Source organism: Coenobita brevimanus, chromosome 1, assembly GCF_032717465.1.
Source record: "Coenobita brevimanus isolate Jiangsu-jjx chromosome 1, ASM3271746v2, whole genome shotgun sequence".
NCBI classification, from domain to species: Eukaryota; Metazoa; Arthropoda; class Malacostraca; order Decapoda; family Coenobitidae; genus Coenobita; species Coenobita brevimanus.
This window is the reverse complement of record NC_136954.1, coordinates 60,766,616-60,787,070: the sequence shown is the minus strand read 5'-3', so window position 1 is coordinate 60,787,070 and position 20,455 is coordinate 60,766,616. Positions and strand designations below refer to the sequence as shown.

The following is a 20,455-nucleotide window of genomic DNA, read 5'->3' as shown; positions in this document are numbered from 1 at the left end:
AACAGTGTCAGGTCAGCCACTACCCAATCAGAGTATAGGCAACGCTGTACGCTGGGAAATCCCCGGCTGGACTCCACCCAAACCTTGGTTTTAGATTGGTGAGACTATAACATCATTTGTGTTGGCCATTTTTTTTTTTTTTTTTCTGGTTTTCCATGTAACTTAATTTGTCTGTTTCCAGTAGGTAGCTTTAATTAATAAATGTTTAATACAGTTATTTTAATCACTCACTGAGTAACTGTGATAGTATATTTTCTTTATTGCTTTGTAGATGTAATAATGTATAGCTGTATGTATGAAACACGTATTATTATGTAGGTATAAATGGTAACACTCGTTGGTAGTAAATATATGCTATAATAAATGTATGAATATATATACAGTGTAGAATATTTATTGTTGGTGCAAATATTTAGTGACTGAATTATGTAGATAATTGAAGTAGGTATATGTATGTAGTTGTAACAATAAGGCACATTTTATATGTTTGTGCAAATGGTGTTGTCTATCACTGTGTCTGTTACTATGAATTGTATAAATGAAGTAACTATGTAACTCACTTATTTTTACCATGGTGGGAAAGGTGTGAGTGATGTTGCATGTGGTGATAGCATAGTCCTTCACGGATTGATTGACGAGTTGTGGGGTGCCAGACGCACGTTGATAGGTGTGGCATCGTCTCAGCAAACACATATGGTGACGTTGACTTCCCACGCTGGTAGCTGTGGTGAGTAAATGAGTAGCGATGAGTAACTTGAGTGAAGATGAGTGAGTAAGATGAGTTGTGAATATGGGCTTGGTATTTGCTGTCATCGTTTTGACCTCACACTCCTGCATCAGGGGTGGAGGTTGGGGGGTGATTGGAGAGAGAGGAGAGTGAGGTCAGGTGGTTTTGAGTTGTGAGTCGTGTCTCGCTCTTCGTTTGTTTTTGTTTTTCTTTCTCGATGTATTCTCGGTCCTATTTTTGTGTGTGTGTGATTAACTGAGTGACAAGCCAAATGGTTTCCTGTACATTTGGCTTGTCACTCAGATTGCTTGTGTAATGCCACTCAGGGATGAGTGAGGCTGGTCACACTCATCTTAAATGTCGGGACCAACTGCCTAGCCCCGGACTCCTACGCTCCTCATGGAGCAATGTAGGATTGGATGATAGATAGATAGAATAGATATAGATAGTGATTAACTCATTGTGGGATGAAGAATGTTGTTACTTGTAGATGCATGTAGAAGAAAAATATAGAGACAACCCGTAGACTTGTTACTTATAGTTGATCATAGATGGTTGTAGTTCGTTGGTTCGTCGTAGAAATTGGAAGATTGTTTGTATCAATATTTTGTTAAACTACTGGCAAAGCGTCGTGTGACCTCTTCACCTCCGCATCAGTGTGATGATCGGTGACACGGAGGGGGGGGGTTGGAGAGAATACTGTTAGGAGCTGGTTGTGAGTTGTTGGTTGTAAGAGGTATTGTTTGTTTTCTATCTTGATAATGTAGACTCAACTGTAGACTCGTAGGCTCGTTGACTGATAGGCTTGTAGACTCTTAGACTCGCAGACTTGTAGCTTAAACTCGTAAACTTGTAAACTCCTTCTTCTTGCTGTATACTCACTTGTGGTTACTTGATCGTAGAATTGTAATTTCCTGATAGTGTATAATCAGCTGTAGAACTGAAGCTGATATTGGCTACAGTCTTGCCTGCTTTTGTAGAAATTCACCGTAAACTGATGCTAAGCTTGTTTTGAGTCTCGTCTGCTTTTGTAGAAATTCACTGTTGTTTCGTAGATGAGGTTCGTACTGTTGCTGCCACCATCTTTTGTAGAAACTTCGTAGCTTCTTGTAGTGTGTTTTGTAGATCAGTTATACATATATTAGACCCGTGGACGAGCGATTGTCATACGTGAGTAGTTTTGTAAGTAGATAATCTTCGTTCCCATTGTCATGCAATAACAGGTGAGGTAAAGATTAGTATGAGACTATTTTTATTTGTCTTGGAAATATTAACAAAGTCTCTCACACATGAGTGAAGTATAGAGTCCTGCTGTTACCTCCCCACTGTCTCACTTTATCTCTCTCTGCCACCGTCTCGCCCCTGTTGCTAGCCTCCTTCTCTCCACTACCTGTCGGTTCTATGGCTAGCCCCTTTCTGATCTCTGATTCCTACATTCTCGTTTAGCTGGGGTCGTGTCATGTGGGCTATACTGTCGTAGAAATGTTCTAGAGGCCTGTGTGTGTGTATGGTCATGAGGCGCTGTTTGTGGGCTATTGTGCTGGTGTGAGACATTCGGGAGAGGTGTTAACGTCACTTTCTTTGGCCCCTAGGTTTGACATTGACTTAACCTCTAGACTATATTATGTATGTTGCTGGTTATTATGTATTAAGATATTTTACAGTCCTGACAGGATCACTGAAAGGAGAGGAGAGCCAAAGGTGGTGATGAACATTGAAATCTCCTAGAATCGAAATTTCAGAGAAAGGAGAAATGAATAGAATGTGTTCCATCTTAGAAGTAAGATAGTCGAAGAATTTTTCATGGTCAGTAGAATTAGGGTGATAAGCAGTCAGCACAGATATGTTTTGATAAGTAAACAGCACAGATATATTTAGTCAGAGAATGACAGGAAACTCGAAGCCAGAGAGTAGAGAAATCAGAAGATTCAAGTTCACGATTATGAGAGGATGATATATCATTGTGTACATATGCACAACAGCCACCTTTGGATTTGAAATGGGTATAGAGAAAGTAGGAGGATACAGAGAAGGGTTTGCTATCAGTCACCTCAGACAGCTAAGTCTCATGAAGAGAAGATGAGGTTTAGAGGAGGAGAGGTGGTCCTTAACAGAAAGAAAGTTAGTGGAAAGGCCGCGAATGTTGCAGAAATGAAGTGAGTCAGACAGTGGTTCCAGGCATCTCGCTGTGTTGTCACAGGAGAGGGGCAGATGGTGAGGGCATTTTTGTGTGTGTGTGTGTGTGTGTGTGTGTGTGGACACCATGCTGGTCGGTGTTTCCTACGTGTCATTTACCAAATAAAATTTGTTCATTCAATCATCATCTAATCCATTGTTACCTCATGAGGCGCGTAGGAGCCAGGGGTTAGGTAAGTTGGTCCTGACATTTAAGATGAGAGTGACCAGCCTCACTCATCCCTGAGTGGCATTTCGTGAGCTATAAACTCCAACCATCCCTTGGATATAAACCTGCACGGGCTCGGTCTGATTGGAGTGCCTTACTTGCCCACTAAACCACTAGGCATCATGATTTGGTTATATGGTTGCCACCCAGTGTAGTAAATGGTTTCCTGATATACAGGAAACCATTTGGCATGTCACTCATTGTTGAGTCACCTGTAGACAGATGGAAGAGGAAAGAATGAAGGAGGGAAAGATAGAAAAAGAAGGATGGAAGGAAGAAAGGAAGAGAGTGAAAGACAGGCACCTGAGAGCAGCACTACATTGAGTGAGTGGATGGTGAGCACCCCCACCAACAACTGTCTTTAAATGAACATAATGTTTGACCAGCTCATGGTGGTCGTTGAAACCAAAACTTGTTAAAAGAGGGCTTGATGTATTGAGAGTTTACTGTACCTGTTCAAGCAATGGTTATATTATTGACCATTAACTGTAAAGACTCTCTGTCAATCATTCATGGATGTAAAGTAAAACAGTTAAGGGTTTTAGGTGTTATTCATTTGGCATTAATATGGGTAGCAAGCATGGTAAAAGTATCAATCAGGGCCGTGGCTCACTTTTTTTTTTTCCCCCTACTTTAATTTCTTCGCTGATTGATGTAGAGTGGTAGTAGGAGACATGAACAAATAATAAAGATGGCCTCAAGAGGTGTAATGAATATATTTTTTAACCATTTTTCTGTGGGAGCTTTGTTCTCTTTGGAATAGAATGGAGATATTTTCTAATCCATTTACTACAAGCTTTTTCCTTTGTGCAGTGTACTCCTGTGGAAGGTTGCTAAAACACTTAAACAGATCGTGATACTGAAGTGTTTAATCATGATTTTTATTACAGGTGTGCCAAGATGCAGTGGACAAAACAAAAGTACAGGGTGTACGATGCTTGGTAGAACTTGTGGCCAGCAACCCCAACCAAGACAGTGAAGGCAAAGCACTGGCTGCGGTAGTAAACAAACTTGGTGACCCAAGTCGAAGAGTAGCTGCCATCACTATGTTCCATCTTCGTACACTGCTGCAGAGGCGACCTGTACTCAAACACCAAGTAGTGGAGCAAATTGAAGACTTGTTGTATAGGTGAGGAATGGAAAGAAGAAGAGAGAAGGTAAAAGATGGAGGAAACAGAAAGAGAAATGGGGGCAAAGGATAAAACGGGAGAATCATATAAATCTGAAGGAAGAAGCTTTATGATGGTTGATCTGCTGTAGATAAGATAACAAAGGTAACCATGAAAGATAGATATGGAACAAGAGGGAAGGAATAAGAATGATAAGGAAGAAGATGGAGGAGAAAAAAGGATAAAGAGTTTATTGATGAGAAGGAATATGATGGATAATTTACTGTTGGTGACAAAATAGTTAAGGTAAACTGAGAAAAAAACAGAAATAAGTAATAGTGAGAAGATGGGGGATGATATAGAAGAAGGGAAGGAGGGTGATTAATGTTCATTTTTTTCATTCATTGCCAGACGCCATGTATCCCAAACGGGGTGGCCAAGGGCTTAGAGTTAATTATTTTACAGGGAGGGGCACTAATCCTCCACCAACCCCACTTGACATGTAGGGATGCCAACAGCATCTGGTGTTCCCAGGCGGTCACCCATCCAAGTACTAACCAGACCCAACGTTGCTTAACTTTGCTGATCGGACGGGATTAATGTAATGGAGAAAATATAGTATGGTATATGAATGTAGAAAGAGAAAACAAATGCAAGAAAAGTACTGAGATGTTGAGAATGATGCTGAAGAAGGGAAAGAGAGTAAAGAATAAAAAGATTAATATCAGGTTGCATAGAAAGGGATGAAAAAGTCATACTCATATATGAATGTAGGCATACACCATATGATTTTCCTCAGCTGAAAGAATTTCAATAAGTCAGAGATGTAAGTGAGAATGAAAGATGTACATGGAAGGGAAAGATAAGGAGGTATGGGGCAGAGTTTAGAAGGAATAATTGCATGCATAGTATATGCAGGTAATGCTTTCAGTACTGGGATGTCAGTGTTTCTTCATGCTATTGCCTGTTGATTTTGTGCAGTTCAAGTGAAACCCTTGGCTATGATGGGGTTAGAAATATTTTCCATTAATAAAGCAGGATGTCTTTTAATTTTTTATTTATGCTATTCATATACAGTTTTATTCACTTGAGGAGAAACCTTTGACAGTGCTGGGGTTTCAGTCTGTTGCTATTAACCCCACCAATACGTGAATGTATTTAAGGCATGTTCATGCTTCTGCCAGACATGCAGTATTTAATTAGCATAGGAGAGGCCCTTTTTAGTAAAGGAGAAAGGTAAATGAGAAAGCTTAGATTAGAATTAGCATAGGAGAGGCCTTTTCTAGTGAAGGAGAAAGGTAAATGAGAAAACATAGATTAGAATAATGGCAATGGAGTGGGAGATATATGGTAAGTGAGGCAAAACCAGTAGCACTGTACTTTACAACATAGAGAAAGAAGATGTGGGATGGTAATTGGAATTCATTTAAATAATTTAAAGTTTCTTATATAGCTTGTTTGTTATGAGAGAATTGATGTGTAGCCCATTGTACAGTAAACTCCATTGTTTCTCCTATATAAATTCTTTTTATTTTTTGTTTCTGGGTCCACCCCCACTCCCCCTGGCCCATTTGGTTGTAAACTCTGTGGACTGCTGGTCTAAGCTGCCCTAGTACTGTTCACCATCCTTCCTTCAGGGACTAGAGTGGTGGTTGAGGGCTGTTTGTATAACTGAGCAGCAGAACCACCCAGTTATCTCGACACTACCCAAGGAAAGTGTCCCTCTTCACCTTTCTGGATCTTACCCACACCATGTCTGTGTGTTTTTAGTTAGGATGATAATGATGATGACAATTTTGTTATGCTGTTTTGTTCCTCTTTCAGATCTAATGTGAGTAGTAAGGCTCAGTATTACAGCTTGTGTTTCCTAAAGGACATGATTTTCCGTCGTGATGATCAGAAACTTGCTACCAAACTCCTCAAGCTTTACTTTGGGTTCTTCAAGGCCTGCACCAAAAAGGTATTGTTAACCCTTTGGCTGCAAGTTGGATATCTTTCATTTTATTTTGGTTAACGTTGTTCAAGAGAACTGTAGAGCATTTCATCTACATGTATTTCATTCATTATCTAATCCAGTGTTGCCTCATGAGGAGTGTAGGAGCCCAGGGCTAGGCAAGTTGGTCCTGACATTTAAGATGAGAGTGATCAGTCTCACTCATCCCTGAGTGGCATTATCCATCCATCCATCTTCCAATCCTACATTGCCCCATGAGGAGCGTAGGAGCCCGGGGCTAGGCACTTGGTCCTGACATTTAAGATGAGAGTGACCAGCCTCACTGATCCCTGAGTGGCATTGCGTGAGCAATCAACCCCAACCACCCCTTGGATATAAACCCTCACTGGCTCAATCCGATTGGAGCGCAATAATTACCTACTAAACCACCAGGCGCCAAAATTTGGTTATATGCATTCCACAGGCTGTCCAGATCCATTTCATTCCAATTCACTGACTCTAACTCCTTCCCTTCTTTGGTCCTGTATTTATCTGCCATTTCTTTGATCCTCAGCTTCTCAGCTTTCAGTCTTTCTCCCTGACTACTCTCTCTCTCCTGGTCCACCTCACTCCTCTCAGCTTGATCTTGCATACCTCAATCATATGATCTGACAGACCTCCTCCACATTGTCCTCTCATGGCCCTCATATCAGCAACCATTCCCATCATCGACCTCTCTACGAGCACGTAATCAGTTAGGCTCCTTTCAACACGATCCCTGTTCTCTCTATACAATGTATACTTGTGCATATCTTTGTGCTTGAAATATGAGTTACAAATGCACAGCCTCAAGTCTGGCATAAATCTTTAATTTCCAAACTGCCCTCTTAAGGTTTCTTTCCTATTATCAGTGCCTTTATGTCTAGCTTCCTTTCTGGTTATTCTATAGCTGCTGTTGTAGACAGCCACCATTCTTCTCCTAGAGCTATCAATTGTGGTGTTCCTCAGGGCTGTCTCCTATCACCAACTCTCTTTCTTTTGTTCATCAGTGAGCTAAGCTATGCATCTAACCTTATTCACTCATGCGCTAATGACTCCACCCTTCACCTTTCCATTCGCTTCCCATAGCATCCATCTCAGCAGTTACTTTGACAAACAAGGGATGAGGCTATGGTACATCTAATGTCTGACTTGGCACATATCTCTGATTGGGGTAAAAGTAATCTTGTTGTTTTTAATGCATCGTAAACTCAGTTCTTACATCTAATCAACCAGACAAAATCTCCCACAGGAGTACCCTCTATTTTTTAACAATATCCAGCTTAATCCTGGATCATCTTTAAACATACTTGGTGTTTCATTCTCTCTCGATTTATCTTGGAAAGAACATACAGGTATTACATATCTTGTAAATTCTGCTTCCAAGAAATTAGGTGTGCTAAGCCGACTCCATGCCTTTTTTACCACTTTACAGTCGGTAACTTTATACATGGGTTTTATTCACCCGTGGGTAGCGTACAAATACCGGACAAGAACGTGGTAGACTAGTGCAGAGTTTTGCTGATGTCTGTGAGCATCGTGCCTTGAGAGTAAATGTAGAAAAGAGTAATGTGATGATAATCAAGAGAGAAGGTGACTTCCAGTGTGATGTTACAGTGAATGGAGAGAGACTGGAATCGGTGAGAGTTCATATACCTGGTACAGTGTTAGAAAAGAGTGGAAAATGTGCAAAAGAAGTGGAAAGTAGTGAGACAAGGAAGATAAGTAGCTGGTGCAATGAAGGCCTTGATAAGAAACAGAGGCTTCAGTGTTGCAGCTACACAAGGATTACATGAAGGAGCCTTAGTGCCAACTTTAGCAAATGGATGAGACAATGGTGTGACATGAAAATGAAAAGTCAAGAGTGAGAGCAGTGGAGATAGGACTGCTGAGGAATGTATGTGGAGTACAGAGAGTGGATAGGATACAAAATAATTTGATTCGTGAAAGATGCTGAGTGAGGAAGTCTGTGGACACCAGAATTGAAGATAATGTACTGAGATGGTATGGTCATGTGGAGAGAGGATAACAATAGAGTGGTGAAAAAGGTATATCTGAGCAAATTTGGAGGAGGAAGGAGGCAAGGTAGGCCAAGGAGAAGGTGGAGGGATATGGTGGATGAGTGTGTGAGGAAGAGAGATATGGAAGTCGGTGAGGTTAGGGGACTGACGAGATCGAGCTGGCTGGATGATTATTGTGAGGAGGTGTGCATGATCAGGGACTTGGCACTCCTTTTTAACATGGCAGCGTTTAGATTGACTCTATCGGATACGTTTACGTGAAGCTGCATAATGTGGTGAAAGTTTTTTGGCTTATAAAGCCAGGATTCCAGGGGCTTGAATGATGAATGAATGGAAGCATGGCCCAGTAGATTGGGCAAACTTGGGCTGTCTGGACATGCTACTCCTCACCCTGCCATGCCATGGGAAAGGAGGTCCGGGTGATGATGAATATTCTAGTATACAACAGATTATTTTATTCGGCTCTTTTGTTCCTTGACTGGTCCGGGTGATGATGAATATTCTATTACACAACAGATTATTTTATTCTGCTCATATAAACTTACTGCCACAGAGGATTAAGTCTTTTGTTCCTTGACTGGCCCAAATGTTAATACTGTAGTTATTTTGCAACACACCCAAGGTTCTCCATCAAAAATTGTTTTGACATCTCCCATTGAAGGTGTTAAACTAGTTTCAATTTGTGTGGATCATCCAACCTCGTAATCAAATGAATGTGTTCAGAGGGTCAGTGGCAACTTCATGAAATAGTAAATTATTGTGCAGAGAAGGAAATCCTCTCAGTAACTGCCACCCCAGTATTTCTTGGTGATGGTACCTTCTATCAAATAATATTTGTTTTCATTTTTAAAGGCTCCAACTTGCTTCCATGTGCTGGACTCGGTCAATTAATGGTGGCTTTCCATGCTGTTCAATTTCTAGCAGCCTCCTTATTCAGTCCCTTATCCTTAAGGTCATGCTCAATGACTTTGTCCTAGATCTTTTTCGGTATGCCTCTTGCAATAATTCCCCTAACGTTAACACTTCTCACTTTCTGCACCCAGTTGTCATCCCCCGTCCTCTCCACATGCCCAAACCACCTCAATATACCCCTCCTCATCACAGCACTAATACACTCCAGTCCCATCCTACCTCTTAATTTTTCCATCGTAAACCCAGCCCCCCCAGGCCTCGCACTCAAGGATGCACAGCGCATCCACCTAATCGTAGTCATTTCAGTTTGATTGAACCTTTGAATATCTCCTTCCTTTACTGCCCAGGTCTCACTACCATACAACATTACCCTCATAGCACATGCCGCATACAAAGATCCTGTAGCATGGAGGGAGAGCCCTCGCAGTGTCAGGAGAGGTAACAGGTCGCTGAACTTTTCCAACCATTCCTCACTCTAGCCACAGAGCCAGCTCCAACCCCACCTTCAGCACATAACATGTCTCCCAATTAACAAAATTGTTCCACACACTCAAGAGACTCACCAGCAAGACCTTTCACACCAGACAATCTCCACATTCTCTCCTCAACACACAGCACACATGAAATGAGCATTATCTCGCAGTCTACCTCCAACACCACTACATCTCTTATGCATCCACCTATCACAAACTGCACGAGATGGAATTACTTCCCACACCCTCGTGGCAAACCACACATGGCCATTCTCCCTCTTCTTTGACAGCACCACCAGCAGCCTGCGATACCATCACCTTTGTTTTCTCTGCCATTACTTGCAAGCCCTTGTGTCCCATACCATCTCTCCACTTCCTAAATCTTCCTTTGCCTCCTTTTCATTTTCTGCAGTCACCATCACTGCACTGCAGATCAAATGAAAAGACTTAAATAGGCAAGTATGGTCACTGATCTCTTAACCCTTTAACCGCAGGTGTCATTCCAGAATGACATTGACAAAACTGGACCAAACCGCGGGTGTCATTCTGGAATGATCGTGAATATTTTGAACACCGCGCGTTTTCCCGGCGCTCAAAGTGTCTCACGCAAGAGTAGCTGTCGAGTTCTTTCACGCCAGCCATCCCACACCTCCCTCCTCCAACCCCGAGGGGGCCCCCCCCACCCCTGCCCTGACCCGCATCAGTCAGTATCTGTCCAGCTCTGTGCGTGATAATGGCGCTCCGTCCCGACTCATCGTCGCTCGCTTCCTCCTCTACAATGATTAGTGCTAGTGTTCCCTCTGCCTCTACACCGGTAAAGGAACTGCCGACGGCGAGACAGAAGGGGTTGAGCACTCCTGAAATTAGAACTGTGCTGGACAAAACTGTAAGTACTACTCTTGATTGTGGCAGTGAAAGTGACACACTCACAGCAAGCAGTGATGATTTGGCAGTAATTGGTGGTGAACCATTTTCTATTGATAGTGACAGTGATGAAAGTGATCGTGTTGTTTCCCCCCCACCACCCCCAACTTACTCTGGGAAAGGAAAGGCTCCTATGGGCAAATCTGGTATTGCACGTGGGAAGGGAGTGAAGCGCAGGCTCACGTCTCCCACACCAGGCCCTAGTAAGCATTTCCCATCAATTTCCCGTTCCCCTAGCCCTATTGCCCTCACATCATCATCATCATCTGCCGTGCCCTCTCCTCAGTCTACATCATCTGGGGAGTACGAATTCCCAAAGCCTGCAAAGCGAGGGAAGGCAGGCTGTGCAGGCAGGGCAGGCAGGCCTAGAACAAAGGGGATGCGTGGCAGTTGGAGGGCAAAGCTGGGCGATAAGCGAGGAGATAAGCGAGGTGATAAGTGGGGTAGAAAGGGTCAAGTTTCACCACGCACCAGGTCAGAAACCCCCCCGCCTGCCCCCCGCTCAGCTCCCTCACCCTCGCCACCCCCCCACTCACCGCCCCCGCACTCACCCCCCTCCCCGTTGCCTCCTGCCTCACCCCCCTCCCGCTCGCCTCCTGCCTCACCCATTGCCTCCACCTCAGCTCCTTCTCACGGGGAAACGTATGCAATGCAACCTGCCACTGCCACTGAACCACGCACAGGGAAAGTGGATACATTTGTTTGGTCTGACGGTGCAGATTTTCAGCCACACAATCCACCGTTTGATATGACAAATGCTGGAATACAGCCTGCCTTCCCATGCAACGCAGGAGATGACTTTGTTGACTACTTCCTGGCCTTCATGGATGATGAAATCGTGCAGCATGTCAGCGATGAGACCAATAGGTATGCAGCTCAGTGTGCAGCAGAAGGGCTGGGACCTATTGGCTCACCAAAGCAAGTGTCGTGGTTGCCTGTCGGAATCAGAGAGCTGTATGTTTTTTTTGCCCTAATGTTTCTGATGCCCCATATAAAGAGACATGAGTTGGAGGAGTACTGGCTCGTGGATGACATTACTACTATCCCAATATTCGGGAAGTATATGTCACGGGATCGGTTCCGACAGCTGCTTGGATACCTGCACTTCGCTGACAATGCAAACCCGTCCCAAACTGACCCTTTGTGGAAAGTGAGGGATTTTCTCAACAGGATTAGGGATCGATTTATGCGATTTTTCCGGCCTATGCAGAAAGTCGTCATAGACGAATCCCTGGTATTGTTCAGAGGACGTCTCAAATTCATGCAGTACATCCCCAGCAAATGCCACCGCTTTGGGATAAAGTTCTTTGTGCTGTGTGACTGTGAGACGGGGTATATCCCTGATTTTGTCATCTACTCTGCTAGCACAATGGATGTGAACAGAAAAGACCCCCTTGGCTTCTCTGGCTCCGTTGTAAAAGTGCTGATGGAGAGGTATTTTGGTGGTAATCATGTGCTGTACACAGACAATTACTACACAGCACCGAAACTCTCCAAATACCTTGCTGAACACGGCATTGGCACTGTTGGCACTGTACGGAGCTATAGGAAAGAGTGGCCAAGTTTCCCCGAAGCATCATCATCATCCAAGGGAGATGTTCACCTGAAGAAGTCAGACAAGCTTCTTGCGATCAGGTGGCATGACAAGAAGGTCGTGAATATGATCAGCACCATCCACAAGGGGGAATTGCAGAGAACTGGGAAGGTCAGCTACAGGACGGGAGAGCCAATCATGAAGCCTGATGCCGTCATTGATTACAATGTCAATATGAGACTTGTTGATAAGTCTGATATGATGATTGGCGAAATCGACTGTCTCAGGAGAAACACCCAATGGTACAGGAAGGCTTGCCTGCACATGCTCGATATGTGCATGCTCAACGCCTTCATTCTCTACAAGACACAAGTCGGGGGCTTAAGGCAACCATCACTGAGACAGTTTTCCAAGACTGTCGTGCAGCAGCTACTTGCACGATTTGGTCAGGTGACGGCATTGATCCCGAGGCGACACTCTGACACACAACCTGACCGTCTTGAGTGCCGCAATTACATGAGCCGGCACCAGCTTGTGAAATTGCCTCTTACAGCAGGCGGCAGGTTGTCACAGGGCCGCTGCAGAGTATGTTCTAACACCACACGGAGGCCTAGGACAAGAAAAATGAGCACACACCAGTGCCTGGAATGCCAAGTCGCTCTATGTGTAACTCAGTGCTTTGCTGAGTACCACTCTCTGAGTAAATACTGAAAGTGACAGTGATATATAGTGATGCGACAGTGACGTGCTTTGCCAATAATTGTATAATGGATAATGTAGTAATAAGGGATATTTTGCCTAGAAAAAAATGTAAATATTGGCCAGTATAATAAGTGATATTGTAATAAGAGAATCTGCGGCACTTGTGTAATTCTGCGGCACTTGTGTAATTCTGTGATGCGCCAGTGACGCAATATAGTAATAAGTGCAGTGTAAATATAATGTATATTGCCCAGATTATATGTAAAATAATATTAGAAGTTAGAAAGAATGAAAAGATCGCATGAAACGTCAGTGAGCGGGTGCCGCCGCAGTGAAGTGAGGCGCAGCCGCAGTGAAGAGCGGGCGCAGCCGCAGGGAAGTGCCTTTTACCTACCTCAGTGAACACAGAGTGGGTGTTTATCGTATGTACAGTGTTCATATATGTTTATATTACTATTATGAGAGAGTGGTTGGCATTTGGTACTGGTGTGTGGGGCGTAAAATAGTTATTTCACACCCCTCACTTCTAACGGCTCTCCCCGTCCTGTGAAAGTCAACAAAGTCATGAAACCTACATCAATGGAAAGCTGAAGGTTAGTACTTTCTAATGGTACCTTATTTTTTCTCTAGCTTTATTCTGTGCAGAGTTATTAAGGTTTAAAGGTTTGTTTACATTTGGCTGAAACCCCCGCGGGAGAGGACAGTCAGACCAAAACAATACCCGCGGTTAAAGGGTTAACATAAACCAACAGAATGCTGCCTGCAAGTGATATATCTTGACCTTTATGTCATTTGCAAAGGGAATGTAAGTCAGAAAGATCTGATTCAGAGAGTACAGTACTGGATATTGTTACTCTGTCTCATTGTAATAATATAGTATACAATATTTTTGAGTTACTAAAAGCACTGAGGCTCTGCTGTGTATGTTAGCATAAAATAGTACTGCATATTCTGTACGTTTTTGGCTCTCTGTCGTACTTGATTACTCTCCCCTTTGTAGGACAGTTCTCTGAAGGATGGAGGGAGACAAGAGGTGAGCCCATATTCTATGTACTGATGTTCATTAGCACTGTTGCTCTTGTATAATTTTTTAGATACTTGGTGGTCTAGTGAGTTAAGGTGCTTCAGCCAGTTGTGGCTCATTAGGGTCAAGTTCTGAGAGATATTTAGGTTTATTGCTCACATACTACTTCCGTGGAGTAAGCTAGTGATCACTCTTCCCTTAAATGTTTGGACTGCATAGCCTAGCCCCAGGCTTATGATCCTGCTGAGGCAATACTGAATTGGATGAGGCATGGGTGGTTTAAGATAGTTAAGAATTTTAATTGTGGAACTAAATTTATCTTCAACATGTAGTACTTCAACCAAGTTGGTAATTGTTTTGCTTCTTAGTTTACTACTGTTGTATAATTTCTTCTTCAGCATCACAACATTAAAAATTGTCTGTAGGGTGAGGTGGACACAAGAATGATGGGCGCCTTACTTCGTGGGATTAATCGAGCCTATCCGTACACCAAGCTGACCATGACAGCACTGGAACAAGAGCTCAACACACTCTACAAGCTGTGTCACTTTGTCAACTTTGCCATTGCCACACAAGCTCTGCAGCTCATATATCAAGTTACTGGATCCTCTGACCAAGTTTCTGATAGGTAAGTTTCTTAGCCCCTATGTGGCGGCATTGTTTGAGGCCGGCAGGCTTTCACTTTGGGAAATTTCCCAAAAGTAGCCTGTTTTCAAACCTTCATATCTGGAAAAGTATAGTGGTAAGGGATACAAATTAAAAACCATATTATCCAACAACTCTTCTTCATGCAAATGAAAGCATCTCCAGGTCTGCAAGTGGTCGTGTCAATGTGTAAGGACTTAAGAAGATGATCAACTTAGGGGCTTGAGGTGGGATTTCTCCATGTGTGTGCGTATGGACCCAACTTGTGATAGCACTAAATTTTTAATACTTATGTTCTATAGCTCTTATTCTGTTTGTATTTGATGTCACATTTACAGTTTAAATCACATATTTTTCATACTAATTTCATGGCTGAGAAAAGTACAGAAGTTCAACCCAATACATTTTTTACAGTGCGACTTAGGTTTACTTTTATTGTTGCTAGGGTGACTCAGATATTTACGAACTCAACTTCACTTAACAGCTTTGAACTTTCATTGTCACTTGTGAAATACAGACAAATAAACACATCACTTGCACATCAGTTAGCCTGTCCTTGGATAGAGGCATGGGAGGGGTGATGAAGTAAGTAGCCGCAGGCAGCAAGGACGGAATCAGATGAGGAGGAAGCTGAAGACATTGTCTTACACCTGGCAAAGGTGTGGGACAAACTGACTCATGCTCATGTACAGTTGAGGGAGTCTCATGTGCACCTTTGGTGATGAGATCAAATGGCGGCCAGTTCAAATGATGGGGGAAATACATTTGCGGCTTCTCCCATCACCTGGTGGTCCTCGGCCACCCATTTTGCCGCGGCATATGCCACTTCCCAGCGTGTGGGGGTTAATTCATGAATATTACCAGTAATCTTTCATTTATTACATCCACCAACATTTAGGCTGTATGAGGTTCCAAGCAGATACAGGGTATGGCAGAAACACATGATGGTTTTTAAATATACAATATTATTAATCCAGTTTGTTAGAATACAAAAATATTATAGGCCCAAAAAAATTCAGAATTGTCTGTAATTTTTGATGTGTTAGTTTTAAATCACAACACAGGATCTGATGTAGGCTTGGAGGACTAATCCTAAGTACCAGGGAATGGTGTCGAGCCGAACTTGCTGGGCTTCTGTGATGACGTCTTGGACACGGATCACATTCTCATGTGCACGGACTGATCGACAGTGGCCAGGATGATTTGATTCTCGCACAGAACCATCCTCATGCCATTTCCTTACCCACAATAACAGAGTGTTCCAAGAAGGTGAGATTTTCGTGTGTTGAAATGCCTCCAAAACGCCTGCTGTGTAGCTGTGATTGAGTTTGTTTTGGTGGACGTTTACTGCTACAACACGATTCTGTACAGACCAATGATCCATGATGACTAAATTCCAAGTAGTGAACTGTGAGATTGTCAACATGCCACCAGGAAACCAAACCTGTAATGAAAGCAACAACCTATTAAAAATCATCAGTTGTTTCTGCCCCACCCTGTATAGAACATGTACTGTAGCTTAATAAAACCATTACTTGTTGTCATTTTGGCCTTAGGCTCATATAGACCTCAATCCTGTTGACTGCAGTGTGAAGTTTCCCTTCTGCAATCCACCATCTTCCTTTCAGTAGAGAGGAAAAGAACCGAGAGACATGCAATGATCCCTCGATTATCCATCATAATGACCAGATACGGGCAATGTCCAGATAAGAAGCAATATCCTCTACTGTACCCATACCCAACCTATATGTACAGTACAGTACCCCTCCTAATTTTGACAGTGTTCTGCAGTCTTTTGGCTCTTTTTAGACATCAAAGCACACATTGGAATGTGCAACAGAATCCTAAACACTAAGAAAACAATACATAAATGACAACAACAACAAAAACTATACAAAACCCTACCAGTATGTATAGTACCCCTCCTAATTTTGGCAGTGTTCTGCGGTCATTTGACTGTTTTTAGACATCAAAGCACACATTGCAATATACAGTACTGTACAGGCAGACCTCGAGATACGATACCCCTTGATGTGATACCCCGGCATAGCGATGGGGGTAGAAATACCACCCAACCCCGCCGAATGATGACTAGACCCTGGTATAACGATGGGTTTAGTTTTTTTTTTTAACCAATTTTGATTATATTTTAGACTGAAATTTTGTGTTTAGGTTAATATATAAACTGTTTTCAGACTTAGAGTAATGTGTTTTAGTCATAGGTGGGGTAAACATTGTCATTTAGTCATAGGTGGGGTAAAAATTGTCAGTTTACTAAGTTTGATTTTTTTCAGACTTATTTTTGATGATTTTCAGATTTTGGGTTTAGGTGAGTTATAAACTTTTTTGGCATAGTTTAGCTTGTTTTAACCCGCCCCATCCCGACCACTTTTCCACCACTGACTCCCCCCAATCCCGACCATTTTTGGAAAATTTTTTTTTTTGGCCCAAACCACCTCTTTTGGTGAGAAACATCGAAAAATCATAGAGAAATCGCTTACTTGAGGTTTAAAATACTCGATACAGGTAGTAGTACCTCCTCACCTTACTGTGTTTTCTATCAGGCTGTCTCCAAAGAAAACGAGTTCTATGGGAGTGTGACCATTCCACACCTCTCATAAACGGTATTTATTTATTTATTTGGTACAAATTTATATATAGTACGAGAGAATATTGGTTTTCACACAGTAATATAGGCAATATAAGCATTGTTTCACTCATGAAACACATCAACATTTCTGACCTTTTTTGGCAACATTATATACCTGATTATCATTTCTGACTGTTTCTTCTTCTAATGCTATGTAAAGTTTGTCCTCCACATTGTCATCGATTGGGGAATCACTCTGGCCCTGAATTTTGTACCGTGGCATGACCTGGCTTTACTGGCCAAGTCACTGGTAACAGGTAAATTGCTGAGACAATGGCATGCAGGGTTGGGGGAGGTCATGCTGGGTAAGACATTGTCCTTGCCTGGCATCTTGTAGAGGAAGGTGTCCCGTGTATACGTACCAAAAATCACTCGCGAAAATTGAAAATTGTGCAAATTAGGGACCTTGCAAATTGATTCGTGTTTATGAACGTCAACGGGATTGGCAGTGACAAAATGTGTGGACGTTAATTCACGTCGACAGGTTGCTGCGGGTTAAAGCTATTGGTGGTTTAGGTTAGCTAGAAATTTGTTTTTGGACTCATTTGGGTGGGTTTAGGATTTGACTGGGGGGGAAGAACCAAGGCTCAAAAGCGCATCCCCACACTTTGCAGGTTAAATCTGCCCCGAGATACGATACCTCGCCCAGCGATGGGGTTTTACTTAACGAATTGCATTATTAAACTGGGGTATGCCTATATAATCCTAAACACTAGGAAAACAATGCATAAACAATTAGAAAAAAAAAAAAAACTACCAATATGCACAGTACCCCTTCTAATTTTGGCAGTGTTCTGCGGTCTTTCAGCAGTATTTAGACATCAAAACACACATGGGAATATCCATTGTAATGCTAGACACTAAGACAACAATGCATTAACAACAAAAATCCACAAATATCCTACCGATATTGTACAGTACCCCTCCTAATTTTGGTAGTTCTCTGCTCTTTCAGCTGTATTTAGATGTCAAAACACACATGGGAATATCCAGTGTAATGCTAGACATTAAGAAAGCAATGCATAAACAACAAAAGTCAAAAAAAAAAAATCAATGAAGATGACGGTTGCAGTATTTTTAACCCTCTTGGGAATTCAAAAAATTTCTGAGACAGCAAGAGTAATGGCCAACTCCATGGCACAAAGAAAAACATTTACTGTATTTCAGTTTCAATATACCCCCTGGAAATTGGTTATATTGGTATAAATTGTATACCAACATCTTCGCTGTTGTTTATCCTATAAGATAAGCTATTAAAAACACACAAAACTGATGAGAAAAAGTACAAAAAAACAGTGAGAATGAACTTGTTGGGGAGTAAATAATATCTTCAAAAAACTTCCCAACATCCTAGTGCAAAATTTTGCTCACACCGTAGAAGGGCTAAGCAAATGTCTAGATGCAGAATTTCATGAGCTTTCTCATGGTCATTTCAGAATTTCGATATGACCAATATTATTGGAATAAATCGCAAAAAAATAAAAAAACTCATGCAGGGTATGCGACACACGGATAGGGGAGGATTGAGGGAGAGAGAAGGAGAAAGGCGGGCAGTGGTGAGCATGGGGAGGGATGGAGAAGGGACAGGGGGAAGGGGAGAAGCGTGGGATGCCACGGGACTTTCACTGTTCAGTAAGGAGGCAGACAGGTGCTTTTGCTCTGGTGGTGGGTTAGGCTCTGTTACTCCTCTGAGGGCAGTATGTTCCCATTGATCTGGCCGGCTGGGGAACTTTCACCATTCAGTAAGGACTCGTACAACCATTTTAGCTCAGCTTGTTGGTTATGTTCTGTTTTCCTCGCGCGCTGCTGGAACTTTACTGGTGATCAGGGTGGCAGGGGGATTCCAACCATTTGATAGAGATCCGTACAGCCATTCTTGCTTAACTTGTGGGTTACACTCGGCCTTCCCCACGCGCGGCTGGTATGTTACCAGTGATCAGGGTGGCCAGGTGATTTTGACCATATGGTAGGGATCCGTGAAGCCATTCTCGCTCTGCTTGTGGGTTACGGTCTGTTACCTACATGTGGACGGAGAGACTGGTGAGCCACGGAACGGACTTTTTTTTTATTTTGTAGGCTGGCCAGCCGCCAAAGCTGGAACTTTTATGTTCGGTTATGGACAGATAAATCCGGATACGATTGTAATAGAGCCAAGACCTAATGAACAGATACGGAGCATGACCGGATATGGACCGTCCGGATAATCAAGAGATTACTGTACAAGTATACAGTGCGCCTCGTTATACAACGCTTCATTGTGAGATAAATCACTACAACGATAATTGAAAATTTATATCCCATCTTGGTACAGTATTAAAAAATAAATTGTGATTTTGCAACAGTGATATTTTTGACGGCTGCCTCCAAGAATTTTGTGCAGATGTGGTGACGTTCGTAAGCCAGAATGGCTACCTAATGTTTATATTAGCTGAGGTCATTGCCTTTCATTCTGTTTTGTGCTGGAAAGGCCACTGAAACACCATTGTTTTTGCCAAATGACTCAGCAAGTACTTAACAAGTAGTGCAGTGAAATGATAGCATATCTTTATGTGCGGAGTGGTCGTCCAGACTCTCCAACTGTCCGCCATCCTAGGGGGGTAGGGTCCCTGGTGACAACTCGTACCGACATAGGACAGACTTCAGGTGGGTGGCAGAGGCTTGTTAGGTCATTTTAGGTTTCACGGTCAAGGCCACCCTCTCTTACCCCATTGAACCCATGTTATACTGACCTCATTATACAATAATTTATTACGCAGCAGGTCTTCACTTGATGCAACCCAGTCACATAACAAGACTGCACTTAACACAGAGCTGCCCAGTTATGGTACATGTATATCAGTGCCACGATGTGAAGTCCTCCAACCAACACTGATGTGGCTGGTCATGACTGAATGTGATAATTACCTCTGTCAGTGAAGTTGGGCATAGTTTATGTGATCACCTATATCTGTCGGTATGTCTGTCCACAAAATATCTAAAATAATTACAGTTGAATTTTGATGAAATTTTCTGGAGAGGTAGCCCATTGCCCCCCCCCCCTTTTTTTTTTTATAGGAAAGTCCAGATGCAGATGTGAATTCATGTGAATCCAGGATTTTTTTTTTTTTTTTTTTTTTTTTTTTTTTTCTCTCCTGACTAGTGTTGGCAGAGGTATGCACTATCTGAGTGATTTTTAGTTATGATGGTAGTGATAATGATGAGGGTGTTGCTTATAGTCATACTTACTTTAACCCTGATTATCATTCTTGTATGCAGTTGGACTATGTACAGGAAGGCTGTTTCACAGATGTTACATTTATTAGCAAAAGAGAGTGGGTGCTTAGATTTTATGTACAGTACTTTAGGGAAGGATAGATTT

General features: G+C 42.5%; 1 protein-coding gene across 1 annotated transcript in view; it reads left to right on the top strand.

Annotated features, from left to right (window-relative positions):
- Window positions 1-20,455, top strand: part of LOC145405854 (CCAAT/enhancer-binding protein zeta-like) — a 106,521-nt gene that overhangs the window by 39,237 nt on the left and 46,829 nt on the right. Inside the window, exons 5-7 of the mRNA XM_080277131.1 lie at window positions 4,022-4,260; window positions 6,065-6,200; window positions 14,228-14,430. Coding sequence (XP_080133257.1) covers window positions 4,022-4,260; window positions 6,065-6,200; window positions 14,228-14,430 — 578 coding nt within the window. The remainder of the gene's footprint in view (window positions 1-4,021; window positions 4,261-6,064; window positions 6,201-14,227; window positions 14,431-20,455) is intronic.